At 45.5% G+C, this 20,956-nt stretch overlaps 1 protein-coding gene across 5 annotated transcripts in view; it reads right to left on the reverse strand.

Moving 5' to 3' along the window:
- NTRK2 (neurotrophic receptor tyrosine kinase 2) overlaps positions 1–20,956 on the reverse strand; it is a 305,262-nt gene that overhangs the window by 170,218 nt on the left and 114,088 nt on the right. For 4 of the 5 annotated variants that reach the window (XM_061626814.1, XM_061626806.1, XM_061626824.1 and 1 more), the window contains exons 7-9: positions 15,922–16,058; positions 1,512–1,644; positions 172–471 (exon numbers count right to left, since the gene is read on the reverse strand). In XM_061626814.1, the coding sequence (XP_061482798.1) occupies positions 172–471; positions 1,512–1,644; positions 15,922–16,058 (570 nt within the window). The remainder of the gene's footprint in view (positions 1–171; positions 472–1,511; positions 1,645–15,921; positions 16,059–20,956) is intronic. The other variant, XM_061626834.1, reaches the window with a different exon arrangement.

A 20,956-nucleotide genomic window follows, 5' to 3' on the forward strand; every position in this document is an offset into this window, starting at 1 on the left:
GCTTAGGACTACAGCCTTAATAGAATTTTTGCCACTGAATGGATGCATGTAAAAAGAAAAAGTTTTTTTGTTTGCTCATCTTAACTTTCAGTAGTACCATTAAACAAACTGAGAAGAAATAACAGGCCAACCTAAATAATGTTTCAATGATATAGTAATATTATCACTTACTACCTCCAGGATCTTCCATAAAATAAGCAGTAATGCTGGCTTCATCTTTTCCATATTGATTCTGTGCAACCAAGGTATAATCGCCGTTATTCACATGAGTAGGGTTATCCAGCTGAAGGCAGCCATGGTATTCCGTTTGATTTATAACATGTATTTTAGTCCAGATATAGTCCGACTCATTCAACTTAACCCCATCATGCAACCATGTCAGGATAGGTTGTGGATTCCCTCTCACACTGAATGGAATACACCAGTGATGATCCGGATATGGAAGTTCAAGATATGTGATATTTGGTGCAACTACATTAAGAACAGTAAGAGTAATGTTAGTATCCTATGAATTCTCCTCCTTGACAATTTATCAGCTTGTTTTAAATAATTACAGCTAAAGAGCTGGCAGAAAGATAGAATTAATGAATGAATGAACTTTGAAAATAAAGTTTCGTTTTTCATATACCTAACAATGAAAGAATTCTCTAGAGGGAGTTATAATAAAGGGTCATTTAAGCTATAATTTATGCTTTCCTTCTTCACTTTTTTTGGGGGGTAGGGCAAAGTGTCTTGTTTATATCCTTCAGTCACCTAGTGCATCCCACCCTCTTCATCACCATGTTTATTCTACCTAAACCTTTAATACATGTCACATTTGCTTACACCTTTTCTGACAGTGCAGTCATATACATGTCTCTCAGTAGTAAGTACCACTGAATTCAATAGGGCTTACTCCCAGATAAGCAGGTACAGGATTGCACTAAACATTGTCATAAATGTTACTTCATCAAATTTTGTCAAGTTTAGGGCAGAAGTTGACATAACTAGGCAAAGCTAAATGTTAAATGCAGCACAGTTCTCTTAAAATCTTGATTTGTGCATGTTCTCAGAAACAAAATAGAGGAAGAATGCAGGATTTAATACTGACTGCAGCCATGCTCTTCTCTTGCCTTATGGTCAAAAGAAGAACAATTTTGCACCATGAATCAATTTTCTGCCATAAGCTATGAAATTGGATCAGATCAAAAATATACAGATTAAGTGAATGTTATCCCATTTACTGAATGGCATCTTATTTACTCCAAATCTCTTGCTCATGTCTCACATACAGAGAATCCCCTTAACATCCTCAAAGGAATAGGCTTGTTGATGTGTCAAAGATGAGAATTATATGTATTTAATAACAGAGAGAAAATAATAATAAAATATTTCTCTTCAAAGCTAACCCTTGCTAATATGCACTATAAACATTGGATCTTTTGGGAGAAGGCTGAGCAGAAGTTCTAAAATTGTTGTTCTCTACTGATGCCACTCGGCTAAGATTATTTTACATAAGGTTATTTACATACAGAACACCATGAGGTCAACAGAAGCTTGGTCTTCGCCCACAGTGTTTTCTGCTACACAAGAAATCTGCACACCACTGTCATTGGATGATATATTCTTTATGGTTAGAGAAGCTGGGTTCTTATTTGTATCACTCTAGAAGAAAAGGAACGAAGAAAAAATGGGTTACTTAGGAGTGATTCCCCTAATGTGATGTCATGCTAAAAAGCTTGCTAGTAATGCTAAGTAATTTGTTTAAATTTAAACAGATTTACAAAACATCTTATTCATTATTTTAAAATAGCCCATCAGTTTAAAGGCTATATTTTGGCTTCTATCTATGTGTTCCCGTCTTCATCTGCCCGGGAGACAAAGCAGGAGTAAAGGATGTTGGAGACCTAGAAGCAGACCAATTACAACTCTCCTTTTACTAGAGATAATCAATCTGTCTGTTCTGTGTGTTGAAACATATTGCTTTCCTCATTTCATGGACATTCTGGACTTTTGGTATGTGCTCACCCACTACAGTCCAGGACAATACACCACCTTAGAAGTTCAATGGGATGAAAAGGTTGAGGATGGTAACTCACTGTACGTATATGCAGGGCCGGTTCTAAAGAGCGGCCAGGTAGGGCATTGGCCCGACGGCCCCTGGAGCTACAGGGAGCCCCTCAGCTGCCCCTCTGCTCCCCTTCCATGATCCGCACCCCCCCCACAACCCCACTACCTGTCTGCTGTCTTTTACCATTGCCCTTAACGAAGATGGCAGCAGCTGTTTCCCTAACGTACTGAAGCCCCCGCCGCCATCTTAGTTGATGGCAGAGATGCAGGCACGTAGAACACACGTGTGCCACCAACAAAGATGGTGGCAGAGGCATCATCCCCTTAGGGAAACCATGGCCACCATCTTCGTTAACGGCAATGGTAAAAGACAGCAGACAGGTAAGTGGGGGTACGTGCATGTGCGCGCATGCGCACGCGCACACACAGACACACCGGGGCCCAAGGCAAGCTGATGCCCAAGGGCTCTGGCATTCCTGGAGCCGGCTCTGCATATATGTACATTATGTAGATTTAAAATTTACTGTAAGATTATTCTGCCAAAGTTAGCTGAGTCCATTTAGCCCGATTTGGGGTCCATCCCATTCACACACTCTGTTGCTTTGAGGTGGTTTATAATAAGTCCCAAACTGGTATAACATTTGCCTTGTGGAATAATTGCATCTATGCAGAAATCAAGGTCTTTTCACTCAGTCTTTTTCACTCACCTTTGTATCTGTCCTATTTTTAGTCCCTAAGAACAACTGACTTCCTGAGTTTATCTGCCTAGTAACTGCTCTTTTCTCTACCAACTGTCAAAAAAAAAAAATCCTATCACAGCCATGTGCAGGGTTTGAGCTGGTTTTCCTCAGGTAGGTATCAATAATGTCCCTCACCTTTTCCCTGGGGTGAGTATCCCCATCTTCCTGGTGAGAAAGATTCTTGACAGCCTATCGCAGGCTCTCACTAATACAGCTGTTTAGATAACAGGATAAATGCCTGCTTTTTCTGCGGAAGTGAGGTAAGCTCCATCTCTCCCTCCAACCCTCTGCACTTACTAGAGGTGAGGAAGAGATGATGTCTTCTCTCACTTGCAGGAAGCTTTCAGCAGGGAGTAATGCCTGCTGTTTCTGTCCTCCTCCAAAGTTTCCTGAAGTCCTCTAGAAAGCACAGCTGGCTAGAGTAAGTATATATAACTGACTAGAATAAATGACATTTTCCCTCCAATTTTCTACAAGTCAGAGAAGTATTTGCCTTTTTCCAGCCCTTGAACAATCACAGAGGATTTGGAAGAGGCGTTTGATTTTTATTGCACTGAGATTGTTTTGCAGAAGCAGCCACTTTTCCCACTGTTTTTTAAAAATCTCATCCATACCTCTGTGTTTAGTAAACAAGACTCACCTCTCTCCCAAACCCTGTATTCTTACCAGAGGCTGGGGAAAACAGTGGAGTCTTTATACTTTCACAGCAGTTTGTGAAACATAAAAAGTAAACAATGGAAAGGCTCCCGCCTTTTCTTATCTTCTTCATAGCACAATGCAAAATACAGAAACCCTGGCCTTTTCCAGAAGCCCTTTGCACATCCTTGGGGCCAGGGAAGTGGGGTAGAACTGGTAATGATGATAGGTAGAAACCTGGCTGGAATGTCAAGCTGATTCTTCATAGCCCCTTGATCTCAGGCATTGGCTCATAGAATCACAGAGTTGGAAGGGGTCTATAAGGCCATTGAGTCCAACCCCCTGCTCAATGCAGGAATCCAAATTAAAGCATACCTGTTGAGCCTCAGCTCTCCCAGAAGGGACAGGAAGGGGGGAGGCATGAGTTTCAGGCACTTCTGCTGCCAGAAGACACAGAAGACTTGGGAGTTGTTGAGTCTGAGCGGGACCTTGGGGGGAAGCCTGAATTCCAGCCAGTTCCCACGGATAGCGCAATCTCCGAAGAGGAGAGCGCGCCACCCCCAGTTGCTGCTGTGGACCTGTTGGGGGAAGCTCCAGCAAAAGTGCCAACTCCTCCCTTACCAAGCAGTTCCCAGGATGCCACCAGCGTGACGCAGCCCCCCGACCTTGAGCCCGTTACTCAGGAGCAGGTGTCTTCAGATGAGCCGTTAGAGACACGTCCCCGTCACCTCGCTCCCACCGCCGCGAGAAACGGACAGGGCAGAGACAGGACTTGTGAAGGAGTCAGAGATTACGATCAAAAACATTCCCTACTTAAGGTTGCCGCTCACAGTGGGGAGCTGCTGAGTCAACTTCCTTCATACACCGCAGAGCATGCCTAGAGTGTAGTTAGGGATTTTAGTGAGTTAGTGCAGGTTTTTCTATGAAGCCCAATGCCTTTGATGTATCCATTACTTTAACAAAATGAGATTTAATTGCACCTGCGTCTCAGCCTCGTAGTTCCGGCTCTGGACGGGACAGTTTGACTCAGCCACCATCCCTACTCAAATCTGTTCCCATGGCGGATGACACGGACCTGGACGGAGCAAGAGGGGGAATACCCATAACCATGGAAACCCTTGTATACCGAGATCCAGAACCTCCGAGCGACTACGCAAGCCCTGCAAACTGAGAACTAGAACCTCAGAACCGCGACACAAGACTTGCAAGCGGATAACCAGAATCTCCGAGCCTTGATTGCCCAAGTCCAGGCTGCGCCGCCAGGGGCAGCGGCAGCCCCTGTCAAATCTCCGGTGGGGCTCCCCGTTCGATACGGGGGCCAGAGTGAACAGTTTGCGACGTTTCTAGCCCAATGTTAGTTGTACATTCAGGTGCGCAGAGCTGAGTTCCCAACCGATGATGCGAAGGTGGCGTTCATCATCAGTTTACTGGAAGGTGAAGCGGCCAAATGGGCCACCCCGTATCTGATTCGCAACGACCAGATACTGCAACAGTTTGATGCCTTTAAGAACATGATGGGGGAGATGTTCCAAGACCCCCAGAGGAAGGAGACGGTAGCCCGCCAGCTAGGGACCCTGAGACAGGGAAAGGGGTCCATGGGAGCGTACACCAATGCTTTTCGCGTCTTGTTGCAAGAAACAGAGTACAATGACCCCGCCTTGATGTACTTTTATAGAAATAGACTGAGTTCAGAAGTTTTGGACGAACTGGCGCGCTCCACACACCCCGACACCGAGGGATTTGATTCAACTGAGCCTGCAGATAGACAGCCGTCTGGAAGGGAGGAAGTTGGAATGGCGGATGGAACCTTCCTGAACCCAGGTTGCCGCTCCACTGCCCCGTGCGCGTCCTGTACCCAACCCAGGCGTCCCTACTCTCTCGGGAGAGGAGCCCATGCAGATTGGGGGGGCTAGACCGTGGTTGACGGAGGAGGAGAAGGAAAGGCACCGGAGGGAAAGCTTGTGCCTGTACTGTGGGAAGCCGGGACACCTCGCTCGAAACTGTGCAGCCAAGACCGGGAGACCCCAGCTGCCGGAAAACTTCACATCCCAGCTCTCATAAAGGCTAGAGAGTTGGGGGGTGCCACAGACACTGAGCCTCTGCCACGACCCCTTCCGTCCCAAGGTGCCCTCCTGTTACCCATTCGCATCACCCTACCCTCGGTCGAGTTTCTCAGCCAAGGCTATGATTGACAGCGGAGCATCTTCTTGTTTCATGGACCGAGAATTGGCACGACACCACACTATCCCCACATGAGAACTGAGTCAGCCGTTGACAGTGGAAACTATAGATGGCCGGCCTCTGAAGTCCGGGGGAGTAACCCGAGTGACTGAGGCTTTGGAAGTGATGGTCCCTGGACATCGGGAAGACCTGTCGTTCTATGTGGCGTCCTTGCCTCGCTTTCCGGTGGTGCTGGGCATGCCTTGGTTGGTTGGGCACAACCCCACAATCTTTTGGCATGAAGGTGTGGTGGTTTTTACCTCCAAGTACTGTCATCAACACTGCCAACCTGAGGAGAAGCCGGAGGTGTTGGCAGGGGTGCCTTCCCCAAGGGAGATAACTTTGCCCACCAAGTATGGGGGCTTTCGGGATGTATTTGACCAAAAGGAAGCGGAACCTCCTCACCGGCCCTATGATTGTGCCATTGATTTGATGCCCGGGGTGCGCATCCCCACCGGGCGGATCTACTCTCTATCCGAACCAGAGTTGGCAGCGCTAAGGGAGTTTCTGGACACCAACTTGAAGAAAGGCTTCATTCGCCCTTCACAGTCCCCAGCCGGCGCACCCCTGCTGTTTGTTAAGGGGGGGGATCTCCGTCCATGTAATGTTTATAGAGTCCTCAACCAGATCACGATCCCCAACAGTTACCCGTTGTCGCTCATCAGGGAAATGCTGGAGCGGCTGCGTTCCGCCAAAATTTACACGAAACTGGACTTGAGAGGAGCTTATAACTTGGTGTGGATCAAGGAGGGGGATGAGTGGAAGACTGCGTTCAAGACCCGTTATGGTCAGTATGAGTATCTAGTCATGCCATTCGGATTGTTGGGGGCTCCTGAAGTCTTCCAGAATTTCATGAATGACATCTACAGGGACTTTGTGGACCGCTTTATGATCGTGTACCTGGATGATATCTTGATTTACTCGGATACCCAAGAAGAACACGACGCACATGTGCATGCAGTGTTGCAGAAGTTACGGGAACACCGCCTTTACGTTAAGCTGGAAAAATGTGGGTCTGACCTGACCACTTTGGACTTTCTGGGGTATCGGGTCTCTCCAGCAGGAGTAGAAATGGACCTAGAGAAGGTCTGTTGCATACTCATGTGGCAGCCCCCCAAGACCAAGAAGGATTTACAGCGCTTCTTGGGGTTTCCCAATTATTACCATTGGTTCATAGCCAATTACTCCAAGCAGACTGTGCCGCTCATGGATTGCCTGAAGGGCTCAGGACCTTTCCACTGGACAGAAGCTGCCCAGGAGGCCTTCGAGAGCCTGAAGCGAAGGTTTGCTACCGAACCCATTCTACAACATGCAGATCCATCACTCCCTTTTGTGGTAGAGATAGATGCATCAGACGTAGCGATCGGAGGCGTCCTTTTGCAACCTGCCCAGAAAGGGGGAGGACTGAAACCTTGTGCCTACTTTTCCAGAAAGTTAACCGACTCTGAACAAAACTACACTGTGTGGGAAAAGGAGCTGTTGGCCATTAGAGATGCCTTTGAAGCCTGGAGACACCATCTGGAAGGGGTGCAGCATAAAATTGAGGTGCGCACGGACCATCGTAATCTAGAGAGTCTACACACCACCTGCAAACTCAATCAACAGCAAGTGCGCTGGGCTCAGTTCTTCACACAGTTCCATTTCAAAATCCATTCTATATCCCAAGTGCAGAATAAGAGGGCTAACGCCTTGTCTTGGAAACTGGAGTATCTGGGGATCCCACCCCAAGACCGTTACAGTACATTATTCCCCCAAGAGGGGAGTGGTTGGGGCCTGCCAAGACTCCTGGGAGGCTGAAGTGCGTGAGGCACAAAAACAGGACCCCTTCGCACAGTGGCAGCGGGTCGGAGTGGTGCGCAGCCCGAAACAGATCAGAAGGACTTTACATGGAAGGATGACATACTGCACCATCAGGAGGCTATTTATGTGCCCCCTGGAGAACTGAGAGGCAGAGTGCTACGTCAGTGTCATGACTCCCCCACAGCAGGCCACTTCGGGGTCTTTAAGACCATTCAAGCTGTCACCCGGGAGTTCTGGTGGCCCAAGGTGAAGAAGGACGTAGAGCATTACGTCTGCTCCTGTCCCACTTGCATGAGGGCCAAACATGCCACTGGGAAGCTGTCGGGGCTGTTGGAACCCCTTCCTACCCCACCAGGACCCTGGCGGATGATTACTATGGATTTTATTACAGATCTTCCCCCTTCTCAGGGAAAAACCACAGTTATGGTGGTAGTTGATGCCTTCTCGAAAATGGCTCACTTCATTCCATGCGCTGGGCTCCCAAACACTCAAGACACCGCCAAGTTGTACGTTTAAAACGTGTACCGGCTGCATGGACTGCCAGACAACTTGGTTTCCGAGCGGGGAACTCAATTGACCGCACATTTTTGGCAAGCATTGTGGAAATTACTGCAAAGTGAATTAAGACTGTCGTCCGCTCATCATCCTCAAACAGATGGGCAGACCGAGAGGGTGAATGCAATTTTGGAACAATATTTACGTTGTTACGTGGGTTACCAGCAGGACAATTGGATGTCGTACCTGCCTTAAGCAGAATTTGCCTATAATAATGCTGTGCATTCGCACACGCAACAGACTCCTTTCTTCGCCAACTTTGGCTACCACCCCCCGAGCGTTCCCTGCCCCAAAGGACAACCTCTCCGTCCCAGCCGCCGAGGATTTCCTGCAAGAACTTCACGCTATGCAACAGCTACTGCAGGAACAACTGGAACGAGCCAAAGCAGATTACAAATGCGCAGCTGACCAGCATCAGCAAGAGGGAGCCCTCATTCAAGCAGGAGACAAGGTGTGGGTGTCTACACGTTATTTACCTATGCCTGGCCGGTGTCGTAAGCTGCAGGATCGGTGTGTAGGGCCTTTTGAGGTGGAGGCACAGATTAATCCCGTGGTTTACAGATTAAGATTGCCTTCCACTTTCAAGATGCACCCGATCTTTCACCAGGCGTTACTGACGAAGGACGCTCCTCCCAACTCTCACTGCCCACGGGTCGAGCCCGCTCCGCCGTTGTTGGTAGACGGGGAGGAGGAATATGAGGTAGAACAGATATTGGATTCGAGAAAATGCTGCGGGCGCCTTCAGTACTTAATTCATTGGAAGGGTTACGATCCATCAGAACGTTCGTGGGAAACAGAGGAGAACGTGCACTTTGGTGAGAGAATTCCATGAGCAAAACCCAGAACTCAGGGGTGGGAAGGGTTAATGTATGGATGGGGGGATGATGTTGAGCCTTAGCTCTCCCAGAAGGGACAGGAAGGGGAGAGGCATGAGTTTCAGGCACCTCCGCTGCCAGAAGACACAGAAGACTTGGGAGTTGTTGAGTCTGAGCGGGACCTTGGGGGGGAAAGCGAGCCTGAATTCCAGCCAGTTCCCACGGATGGCGCGATCTCCGAGGAGGAGAGGGCGCTGCCCCCAGTTGCTGCTGTGGACCTGTTGGGGGAAGCTCCAGCAAAAGTGCCAACTCCTCCCCTACCAAGCAGTTCCCAGGATGCCACCAGTGTGACGCAGCCCCCCGACCTCGAGCCCGTTACTCAGGAGCAGGTGTCTTCAGATGAGCCGTTAGAGACACGCCCCCCATCATCTCGCTCCCACCGCCGCAAGAAACGGACAGGGCAGAGACAGGACTTGTGAAGGAGTCTGAGATTACGATCAAAAACGTTCCCTACTTAAGCTTGCTGCTCACAGTGGGGAGCTGCTGAGTCAATTTCCTTAATATGCCGCAGAGCATGTCTAGAGTGTAGTTAGGGATTTTAGTTAGTGTACGTTTTTGTATGAAGTGCAACACCTTTGATGTATCCATTACTTTAATAAAACGAGATTTAACTGCATCCGCGTCTCAGCCTCGTAGTTCCGGCTCTGGACAGGACAATACCCAACAGGTGCCTGTCCAGCTGCCCATTGAATGCCTCCAGTGTTGGAGAGCCCATCACCTCCCTAGGTAATTGATTCCATTGTTGTATCTCTCTAACACAATCTTTCCCAACCAGTGTGCCTCCAGATGTTGTTGGACCACAACTCCCATCAGCCTCAGCCAGCATTGCCATGGAAAGGCTGGTTGGGAAAGGCTGCTCTAACAGTTAGGAAGTTTTTCCTGATGCTCAGTTGAAATCTGGCTTCCTGTAACTTGAACCCATTATTCTGTGTCCTGCACTCTGGGATGATGGAGAAGAGATCATGCTGCAGCATAAGCTTTACTGCAGGGGTGGGGAACCTGTGACTCATCAGATGTCATTGGACTCCAACTCCCATAATCTGCCCTAGCCAGTATGGCCAATGGTCAGGGATGTTGGTTAGTTGTAGTCCAGTAACATTTGGAAGGTCACAGACTCCTCCCACTGCTACTTTATTGAAAATAGAGCACCATGAAATAACTAATTAGGGCTTAAATATTTCCTAAAAAATATAAAGGTGTCCCTGCACTTATAGTGTGAGTCGTTTCCAACTCCTAGGGTGACGTCTTGCGACGTTTACTAGGCAGGCCATTTATATGGGGTGGGATGGCCAGTTCCTTCCCCGGCCTTTCTTTACCCCCCAGCATATGCCGGGTACTCATTTTACTGACCACAGATGGATGGAAGGCTGAGTGGACCTCGACCCCTTTTACCAGAGATTTGACTTCTCCTTCTGTTGGAATCAAACTCCGGCTGTGAGCAGAGCTTCGGCTGCGTTACCACCGCTTACCACAGATGTGTAAAATTTGGTCCTAGCATTCAAGTAGTTGTGGAACTGGAGAACCTGATTTTTCCACTGGCCCTTATAATTGAGATTTTATTTATTAATTATTTGATTTATATCCTGCCCTTCCTCCCAGCAGGAGCCCAGGGAGGCAAACAAAAGCGCTAAAAACACACCAAAACATCATAAAAACAGACCTTAAAATACACCAAACAAAACAACTTTAAAAACATTTTTTAAAAAAGATTTAAAAACATCTTTAAAAATGAGTTAAAAAACATATTGTTTAAAAAAATTAAAAAGCAATTCCAACACAGGTGCAGACTGGGATAGGTCTCAACTTAAAAGGCTTGTTGAAAGAGGAAAGTTGAAAGAGATGGGCTGAAGCTCAATGGTAGAAATTCTGCTTTGCATGCAGAGGGTCCCAAGTTCAATGCCCAGCATCTCCTGGTAAGGCTGGGAGAGACCCCTGTCTGAAACCCTGGAGAACTACTGCTAGTTGTTGTAGACAGTACTGAGCTAGATGGACCAATGATCCGACTCAGTATAAAGCAGGTTCTTATGTTCCTACTTCATAAGACCATTGAGTTTAGTTCATGAAAGTTGCGGGGGAAAGAGCTCTGACCCATTCTGGGTATGGAAATTTTCTTGGAATCTTTTTAATGGCATTAGAAGAGGGAATGGCAGAGTATATACTTTGCATTCAAAAGGCCTCAGGTTCAGTCAGATACCAAGTGATGAGAAAGGCATCTAGCTGAGTCCCTGAAGAGGTTCTGCTCGACAATACTGGGCTGGATGGATTTATTTAAAAGATTTTTAGCCTACCTTTTAGGGCCATGCCTTCATAAAGCAGCTTCCAGCATATATAAAACACAGCACAAATAGTATTTCCTGGCATAATAAGGCAGCTTCTTATGCTCCTAATAGAGGGCTATTGGCAGACAGAACGAACAGCATCCCAAGAGTGCTGAACAGAAAACTAGTAGCACCAGTGATAGAAATCCAAGTGTCATTCCCAGGTTCAATCTCTGTTATCTCCAGGTAGGACTAGGAGACACCCCTGTCTGAAACCCTAGAGAGCCACTTCCAGTCAATGGAGACAATATGGAGCTAGATGAACCAATGGCCTGATTTGGAATAAAGCAGCTTCTTATGTTCTTAGTAACCACTGGAATACTAGATAGTATTAACAGCAAGGAAACTGATATGCTTGAAAAAAATTACTTTATTTAACACACTAAAAATGCCTGTGATTATTCCTAGTAATTTTTTTAATATATTTTGTACACATTGGCTAGCAAAGTTAATGTTATTTACTGATTCTTTGGGACTACTCACTGAGGATTTTCAGGGAGTATTGCTGCTGAAATGCCTCCCATGAATGGAAGAGACTTGATCCAATGGAGGGATGCCATTTTCCAGATTCTTCTCTTTCCCTGCAGCCCCTCAATGGGAGGGTCCCCCCAACCCTCCAGAGCACAAGGGCTTGCAGGGGAAAGGAAGAACTGACAGAAATTGCCTCCCCTCCTCTTCTACTGGCATGAGCCAAGTCTGGATTCAAATTTGTAGTGGTACAGTGGTATATTGATAATGTTGTCGTTTTATTATTTTACTCTTTTGTTTACAGCTCTGAGTATCTTTGCTCTGAAAACATTTTTATTTATTTATATTTATTTATTAAATTTATATACCACCCGACTAGCAATAGCTCTCTGGGCGGTGAACATAAAATAGCATAAAAATACAATGAATAACAAAATAATACTAAATAATACAATCAACAATCCAATACAATAAACATTTTTAAAAGTAAATCAGTGTAACTTAAAATGCTTCAGAGAATAGGAAGGTTTTGACCTGGTGCCGGAAGGACAGCAGAGTCGGCGCCAGGCGTACTTCCTCGGGGAGACTGTTCCATAGTTCGGGGGCCACCACTGAGAAGGCCCTAGATCTTGTCATCACCCTCCGGGCCTCCCTGTGAGTTGGAACCCGGAGGAGGGCCTTCGTAGCAGAACGTAGTGCACGGGCCGGTTCATATCGGAAGAGGCGTTCCGCAAGGTATCGTGGTCCCGCACCGTATAAGGCTTTATAGGTTAATACCAACACTCTGAATCTAGCCCAGAAACATATTGGCAACCAGTGCAAGCTGGCCAGAACAGGTGTTATATGCTCGGACCGCTTGGTCCTTGTCAGCAATCTGGCCGCCGCATTTTGCACTAGTTGTAGCTTCCGAACTGTCTTCAAAGGTAGCCCTACATAAAGCGCATTACAATAATCCAAACGTGAGGTTACCAGAGCATGTACCACTGATGTAAGGTCCTCTTTACTCAAATAGCGACGTAGCTGGGCTACCTACCGAAATTGGTAAAACGCATTCCTAACCACCGAGGCTACTTGAACCTCAAGTGAGAGGGAAGAGTCTAAAAAGACTCCCAGACTATGAACCCGGTCCTTTAGGGGGAGTGTAACCCCGTCCAGGACAGGGTATATATCCACCATCCGATCAGAGAACCCGTCCACCAACAGCATCTCAGTCTTGTCTGGATTGAGCTTCAGTTTGTTAATTCTCATCCAGTCCATTGTCGAGGCCAGGCAACGGTTCAGCAAATCGACAGCCTCACCTGAAGAAGATGAAAAGGAGAAGTAGAGCTGTGTATCATCAGCATACTGATGACAACGCACTCCAAAACTCCTGATGACCTCTCCCAACGGCTTCATATAGATATTAAAAAGCAGGGGGGACAAAACTGACCCCTGCGGGACCCCATATTGGAGAGCCCGTGGTGTCGAGCAATGTTCCCCAAGCACTACCTTCTGGAGACGACCCGCCAAGTAGGAGCGGAACCACTGCCAAGCAGTACCTCCAACTCCCAACTCTGCGAGCCTCTCCAGAAGGATACCATGGTCGATGGTATCAAAAGCCGCTGAGAGATCAAGGAGAATCAACAGAGTTACACTCCCTCTGTCTCTTTCCCGACATAGGTCATCGTACAGGGCGACCAAGGCTGTCTTATTATTATTAATTATTATTATTAATATTATTTTTAATAAATAATATTAAAAATAAGTAAATGCAAGAATGTGATCATGTGTGGCAGGGAGGTTGTACAAATTGAAAAATATTTTAGGAGTCATATCTTGGGAAGCTTTTCAGTAACGGAATGCATGAAAACTAATGTAACAATGTGTAATATTTAAAGCATATTTTAAATTAATGAGTTTTCTTCATGAATTAATGGCTTGTGCTAACAATAACCATAAAGACAATCCAAATACAAAATGCAAGTACTCTTTTAACAATGAAGCATTAAACAGTATAATTTGGTACTTGCACTACAGTCACTATGGCTACGTAACTATTATTCTAGCCACAAACTAAATTGTAAACATGTTCATATACACGTAAATGGATGCAAAGTCTTCAAAAATGCCCTGTATGGATTAGCAAGGGTATATGCACATATGATATACCAATCCATATACACACTGGAGTGAGAGATGGATGAAGGACATACACACATACCCAAGAGCTGCCTATGCTTTTTTTCTAACAGAAGCCCAGCTTTCACATGAAGAGCCACAGTAATATTTCATATCCTATCCTCAATGTGCTCATGTTCAGGTGAGTTAGAGCTCTAAAGCATTATTAGTGAATTATAGATACATTATTATTAACAATTGTTATAAATATTTATCCTAGTGTGTGAAGAATTCAGCTGGAGATGTAATATTCAGCTGGTTCACTGTATGAAGGTCCTGATAATTATCTGATAATTTTTCTGAGGTGAGAACATTAACCTCACTTATTAAACAGAAGCCATGAACTCCATTCCATTTGGATTAATGGCGTCCTAATCTAGGAGATTAAATGATGACAACCACCAAAGGTTCTCTTTCAGTAAACAGATATTATAAATGTGTTTGCATTTTTATATTTAAACAGTAGATAATGATAGGATCATGAAGAACCCAGCTACTTATCTGACAAGTTGCAGCTCCTGCCAATAATCAAGGACATGAACATACCAGCATGGAGGTAGTGGGAGACTTTGAGGACCACCGGGGCAGGGGGAAGAGAGCCTACATTTTGCAACACCTACCATTCATCTGCCCATGGACTTTATTCCTTGTTGGCATCATTAATGTGATACCAGTCTGGAGGTAGAGCATAGTGGAAAGACCAGAAGGGTCTCTGATCCATTTGCAGAGTTTATAAGGGAAAGGTGACAATAAATCCAACAAAACATGAGCTACATCTTCCACTGATTCAGGCTGTAGACTGTGCAAGTATTGCTACATATATTGGCCATTCACTGACTGACAGGACTGAAAAGGAATACCTGCTGGGGCTCCTGACTAAGGATGGGATCCAGTTGTTGTTGCCAACATGATCCAGTTATGGCGAACTGGAAGGCTGTTCTGTCCTACATTGGTTTTTTCCTACTAACTTCTACATTTATCCAGTTTAATCCCCCCTACCCCCCATGGAAGGGTGGAAGAAAATTTAAAGTGTTAATACCACAGAAATCAAACAGCAAACACAGGGAAACTCCTCAACTTGGCCACTGATTCAATGCCCATGTTAAGGAGCTTCTCAAGGCTTGACTCCTAATCTCTGTAGTGTTAACCCCTTAAATGTCCTCCAGCAGAAGGGCAGAAAGAAAGAGTGGAAGGACAGAGCTGTGGCCGTGGCAGTGGCTCTAAGCCAGGATAGGTGCTGGAGCAGGAGGAGGAGCACACTTTGCTGTGTTGTAAGTGGCAGCAACTTTGCAGCAGCCATGGGACCTCCGGAGCCATGACAGGAGCACCTCCAACATGCCTGCAGTAAAAAAGTATGGTTTCTGGGGACATGCATAGGTAAAAGTGCTGATTATGATGTGCATGGCAATTGCCACTTTAAATAAAGTGAAGGGGTTTGCTCTCCTTTTTGGCCCCTGAACCTTTTATCTGAGCTCAGAAAAGCCGGCAGAAAAACTCATATAAGATTGCCCACAGATCGTGATGAAGGGGACAGTGAGGGAAACTTAAGTGGAATTCTTGCTCAGTGCAAATCCAGTGTTGGGGGGAAAGCTGCTGAGTTTGCAGCAAGCATGCCCGCTCTGCAAACAGAGTGAACATACAACCTATTGTAAAAACTGGTTACATGTTCAACTTAAGCAGAATTCTTGCCAATTCCTACTGCTGACTGGCACTTAGAGCTCCAGTTGTTTTTGCCTCCTGCAAACTCAATTCTTGGGTGAAACTGCAATAATTTAGTGTGATCTATATTGTTGTAACTGGCATTTTTACAGTAAGCAGTAAGTGGGACTTGGAATTAGTAAGCAGGAAAGATCAGCTCTATTTGAATCTCAAGAAGGGTCTTTTAAAGAGACATTGAACTGGTCTGGTACGCATCAAACTCATAGATATACTCTATGTACTTTTAGCAAAATACACATTTGACCTGTGCTTCACAAATGGATACAAGTTTGAATTATAAGTGTATATAGCAGAAATAAAGGCAATCAGAGAATTGGTTATACTGTTCCTCAAGACTGGTATACTGCCTTGGCAGATCCATATACTTTAATGTAAAATTCTTACCTCGTATTTTGAAATAATATTATTGAAAACCCAATATATACTTGGAGATGGAGTTCCTGCAGCCTCACAGTACAATGTGACGCTTCTTCCTTCAACAACAGTGAGGTTATGTGTGTTCAGCCTGACTGAAGGCAAGCCTATGAAACAAGGAAGAGAGATGTCTGTCTTCAACAAGGAACACCACAGATGAGCCATATGCATCTCAGTTCTCATAACACGTTTGTACACAACACAACACTTAGGAAGAAAATAATCAGATATTATTTGGATATAACACAGATTTGTGAAAAACTGGGCACCAATTGATTTGTTAAGGTGACCTCATGGAAATGGTTGAAAATGCTTCAGGATGAGGGCGCCTTCACATAGTGGCTATAATGCGTGCATGATGCCAATACTATAGAACATTTCCATCACAAGGTAAGTTTTCATAATAATTAAGATATAATATTTCTTGCATTTCTTCAACCTGCTGACAATTATTATATAGTGGGCAAGTATCCCTACTGTGATTAGGGAAGGGATTTATAAGTATGTGAACATGAAAAAGTACTCCTGCCCCCTTCTCTTATGTAGATATGACTCCAAAGGAAGCAGTATGTGCCTGTTACAGAGGTCTACAATTTCACTCACTATCACAAAAGCTCAGACGGCCTATGGAGAGCATGGTGAGCCCTAGGCTTCTTACCAACGCTGGAGAGTGATTCCTATTCCTTTCCCAGCCCCAAAGTTCGGAGAAAGCCTAGGATTTGGCTTTGTACCCAAAGCAAGCACAGCAAATATAGAGCCAAAGAAAGCCTCCAATGGCCTCTCCAGTGCCAAGCTTGGCTTTTAACTTCCAGGCCACTCCAAACTAGAGGGGAAAGGGATTGTTTTCACCTTGCATGGAACCCCCCCTTCTCCCCTTTCCAGATCCAAACCTGCAGCTAAAAAGGAGAGCAGAGGGTGCCCCTGACCTTGCACTGTGGTTTGGAGGTGAAGCATAAGGTTCAGGGTGGAGAATCGATCTTGGGGAAATGGGACAGTCCTGTTCACTGGTTTTGTAATGCTGCCGTACTTAGAAAATTGGGGGTGGAAGATACTTTGTATTAAACACTGAGGTTTCTGGCAGTAGCTTTTTTGCCTCACTGCTGTAGTGCTGAGTCAAAAATGGCTATCCAACCATATATATGAGCAATGATTGTGTGTGTGTGTGCGCGCGTAAAATTGCTATCTTTTTTCAATTTACATAGTTTTTAAAATTCATATAAAACATTTTACTGAACATGAGATCAGAGGATGCCAACAGCTGAAACCATAGTTTGATTTAAGTACATGACAAGAAAGGACATTCATTTGGAAAGGGAAACAGAAAATCAGAAAAAAGTCACATTTAACAGAAGCTGGAGAAACCAGATTGTGTGTGTAGTAGTTCACATTATATTCTGTATTCTTCAAATTAGGATATTCCTCCTGAAGTCCATCCCGAACTATTTCTGACCCATAAGCACTTATTCATTGGATGTGCCATGAAATGCAACACAGAGAGATCCAGGACATTTCAAAAATATAGGACCCCATGTTAAAAAAGTCCTTACCACTTCTGCAAAATCACTTAACACACACTTAAAAGCAGTAAAATGTGCTATGAAGTCACACAAGGCAGTAATTGTCTTAAATTATGAGTCACCTGTGAAAATGCTATGTCTTTTATAACAGAAATGCCTGGGCTGTTGTATGCACAATGAAACTTAGTAATATTATTTGCTTTCAAGAAAGAGAATAATACTTTTATTACAAATGGGATTTTGCTTATGTTTTTGAATGACAAATGTGACATCGTTAACTTGTTTTCTCCATGGGAAATCTCTCTCTACACACACACACGCACTAGGGGGGCCTTGCCCCCTGCTCACTTTGTTTGTCAACCCCCACTCGCTTTGCTCACCAACCAGGGACTCCCACACACTCACACACACAGAGGGACTCTCCAACAGGGACTCCCAAACACACCCACACCCACCCAGGGTCTCCCAAACACCCACCCAGGGACACACTCTCTCTCACACACACAGAGAGGGGGGGGAGATTCTCAAACAGGTCACCCTTTCCCTCAATGGATTGCTAAGTTTCCTCTTCTCTTCCCCCCCCCCAGGTCGCTAAACTTCCTCTTCTGGTCACCTTTATACCTTCTCCTGCAAGGAGAAGGGAGGCGGCCTGCAAAAGCAAGTGACACAAGAACAGTGTGGAGCGGCTGCAGAAGGACCTCAGCAACCATCCTGCTCTCCTGCCACTTCCCTCCTCCTTGTCTTCTGCAACTGAGACTGTTAAGGGGGGGAGGCAGTAACAGCAGAGCAAGACAGTTGACAATGAGCTACGCCAGGCTGTCCTGACTGTTCCTTCACGGCTTGCCTGGGCCATCTCACTTTCCCACCTTGTCTGCTAGCTTGCCTCATGCCCACCTCGCTTACCCACTGGTCTGCTGTCCTCACTTGCCTCGCTGTCCATTTGCCTGCTCCCACCCCATCCCCATGGAATGCTGCTGTCATGCTGTGTGATGACTTATAAAAGTATTATATGTAAAGGCATGGCATTAATCTTCTTTTAAAAAAAGTAAAGAGACCATGCGCTATTCTAATATCATCCAGTTTCTTGAAAGCGTTATTGCTTTTGAAAGAAAGAAAATAATCAATGTGTAGGCTCCACTTTATATGCAGCCACAATGAACACATGCAAAGGCAGTCAAATGAACATATACCCAGAAAATTACTGTACACACATATCTGAAAACAGGTTTCTAACAACATATAGCCAAAGATAATACTACTCATCACACCCTTCCATCTTTCATCTCCTGAGCTATAGTCTTCCATTCAAAGTACTTACCAAACTGCACTAATGAGGCAGTTTTAGGTAAAAAACTGGTATTTGCTCTGGAGTGCAAATGGTGAGGGGCACTGCTTGCCAATGCCTGTTCCTCACAAGCCCAGTCTCTAGGTTAGGGGATGTGGGGTGGACTTGTATTGGTGGGATTTGGGAGGGAGCTGCCTTGACAGCACAGGCAGTCAATTACGGAGGGGGTTGGGGCTGTCTTGCTTTGGGGCATGGGGAATCTGGACACAGGGTGGCCACAGCACACTGGAAGACAGTGTCCAGAGGGACACAGCAGTCACGTTACCCAGAGATCCCCTCAAACCTGGCAACACTCCTGTATGGTTCACACTGTTTTTGTGTGTGAAAACTGTTAAAATACTCCCTTAAGTCACACACATTTCAAGAATTTTAGCCCTTTAAAAATTACTCAGATTGTTACATGCACCCCACTTCCTCAAGCAGTGTGGAACTCTTACATGGTGCAAGTCTTACATGTACAGTCTTACAGGTAGACTCCTATATGGCTCTAGAAAGAGAGTTCACTGAACTTAAGGCATTTCTGCAATATTTGAATTTATGTACGGATATACAAGTTGAGCAAAAGTGGAAGCACAACTTAAATTCTGCAAACAACACATTGAATCTCCAAACCCCGGCAAAGACAGAGGCTGTTAGCTTAAGGAGCTAAAACTCCTCTCTCTCTCTCTCCCCCCCATTCCACCTCTCTACCTGCAGCTTCTACTTGGTTTCATACAGAGTGATCAAGATTACAGCATCGCACAGTGGGGAGGAGAGCCTGGCTGGGAGTCCAGAGTCTGTGAGTTCAAATCCCTGCTGGTCTCTCCTGGATCTCAAGGGCCAGCTAAAGATCACCCCCACAGTGGGTGGCCCAGGGGTTACGTGCCCTGCCACATGTGCAGTCGTGGGCAAGCTGTATAGTCCCAAGGAGCCCAGTTGCCCCCCAGCTGGCAGTTGCTGACAAGGAAGGGGCTGGCTTGTGCAGCTGTGGCAAACTGAGCAGGCCCTAGCCAGCTGGGGAGGACTAGCCTCAGAGGAAGGCAATGGTAAACCCCCTCTGAATGCTGCTTACCATGAAAACCCTATTCATAGGGTCGCCATAAGTCGGGATCGACTTGAAGGCAGTCCATCTCCATTTTAGCAAGGAGAGGGAAAGATATGTCATCTTCCTCTGCCCTTTTTGATGGGCTTCACATTCCTTGGGAGCTTCCACTATTTCCTGGCTACCAGCCATTTAGCCAGCAATCCCCCTAACTAAAGGAAGGTACAGCCATCCCTATGTTTGTTTGTTTTATATATTTATTGAAACCTTTTTGACATTTAAAACAATTAGTGCAGCAAATAAGCATTTGAGTAAAGAGAAACAGTATATCACTGTACTTAAAACAAAGACAAAATAGAAATAAGCTTGTATATAAGAAAACTGAGCTGGGCTATCATAATGATATAAACCAAGTATCAACCCATTACCCTACCCCTACCCTGCAATGGAATGTGGATGGAATGGAGACAGTGAAATGAATTTAAGCTTCACTAAAAGGTATGCATATTCAATAGGATAGTGACCTGAAAAATATCTTATTGTCCAACCTTTAAAGATAATACACACAAATTGAGTGGCAGACATATAAAGAGATGGTAAGATATGACATGGCAGCCCAGACCTGATGATATTGCTCCCCTAGGGGGTAAATCATTATACCTTAAGCATTCCAGATAGCAGCATACTGGGTTGGTGGGGCCCGGTCATAGTCCGCCTGACTAATGTAAACTATAAATGAGTACCAGGAGTAAAAAAAAATGTTCTTCTTGGAAGACCCCCTCATGTGGCTGAGCTTAGAGGTAAACTTTTCTATAAAAGCTATATACCAAACTTTCTGGAACCAATAATGGGGGGTGGCCCCACATAGGTCCCTCCAGTGCTTTGCAGTGCCGTTGCCACATGTTTGACCAACTTTAAGCAGCCCTTCTGGCCTCATTTATCTCCTGTTAAAACCCAAAATTGTAATGCAGCATTTTTAACACCATTAACAGCAGTAGCTAAAATATAAGACTCCCCTAATCTAGCTGGTCCCTTACACATGCTTCTAAGGCACATATACTATACTTGTCTCACAAGTGCATCATGTGAGAGGATGTGAAAGGAAACTGGATCATGCCCAGA

This window comes from Rhineura floridana, chromosome 1 (assembly GCF_030035675.1).
Source record: "Rhineura floridana isolate rRhiFlo1 chromosome 1, rRhiFlo1.hap2, whole genome shotgun sequence".
Classification (NCBI taxonomy): domain Eukaryota; kingdom Metazoa; phylum Chordata; class Lepidosauria; order Squamata; family Rhineuridae; genus Rhineura; species Rhineura floridana.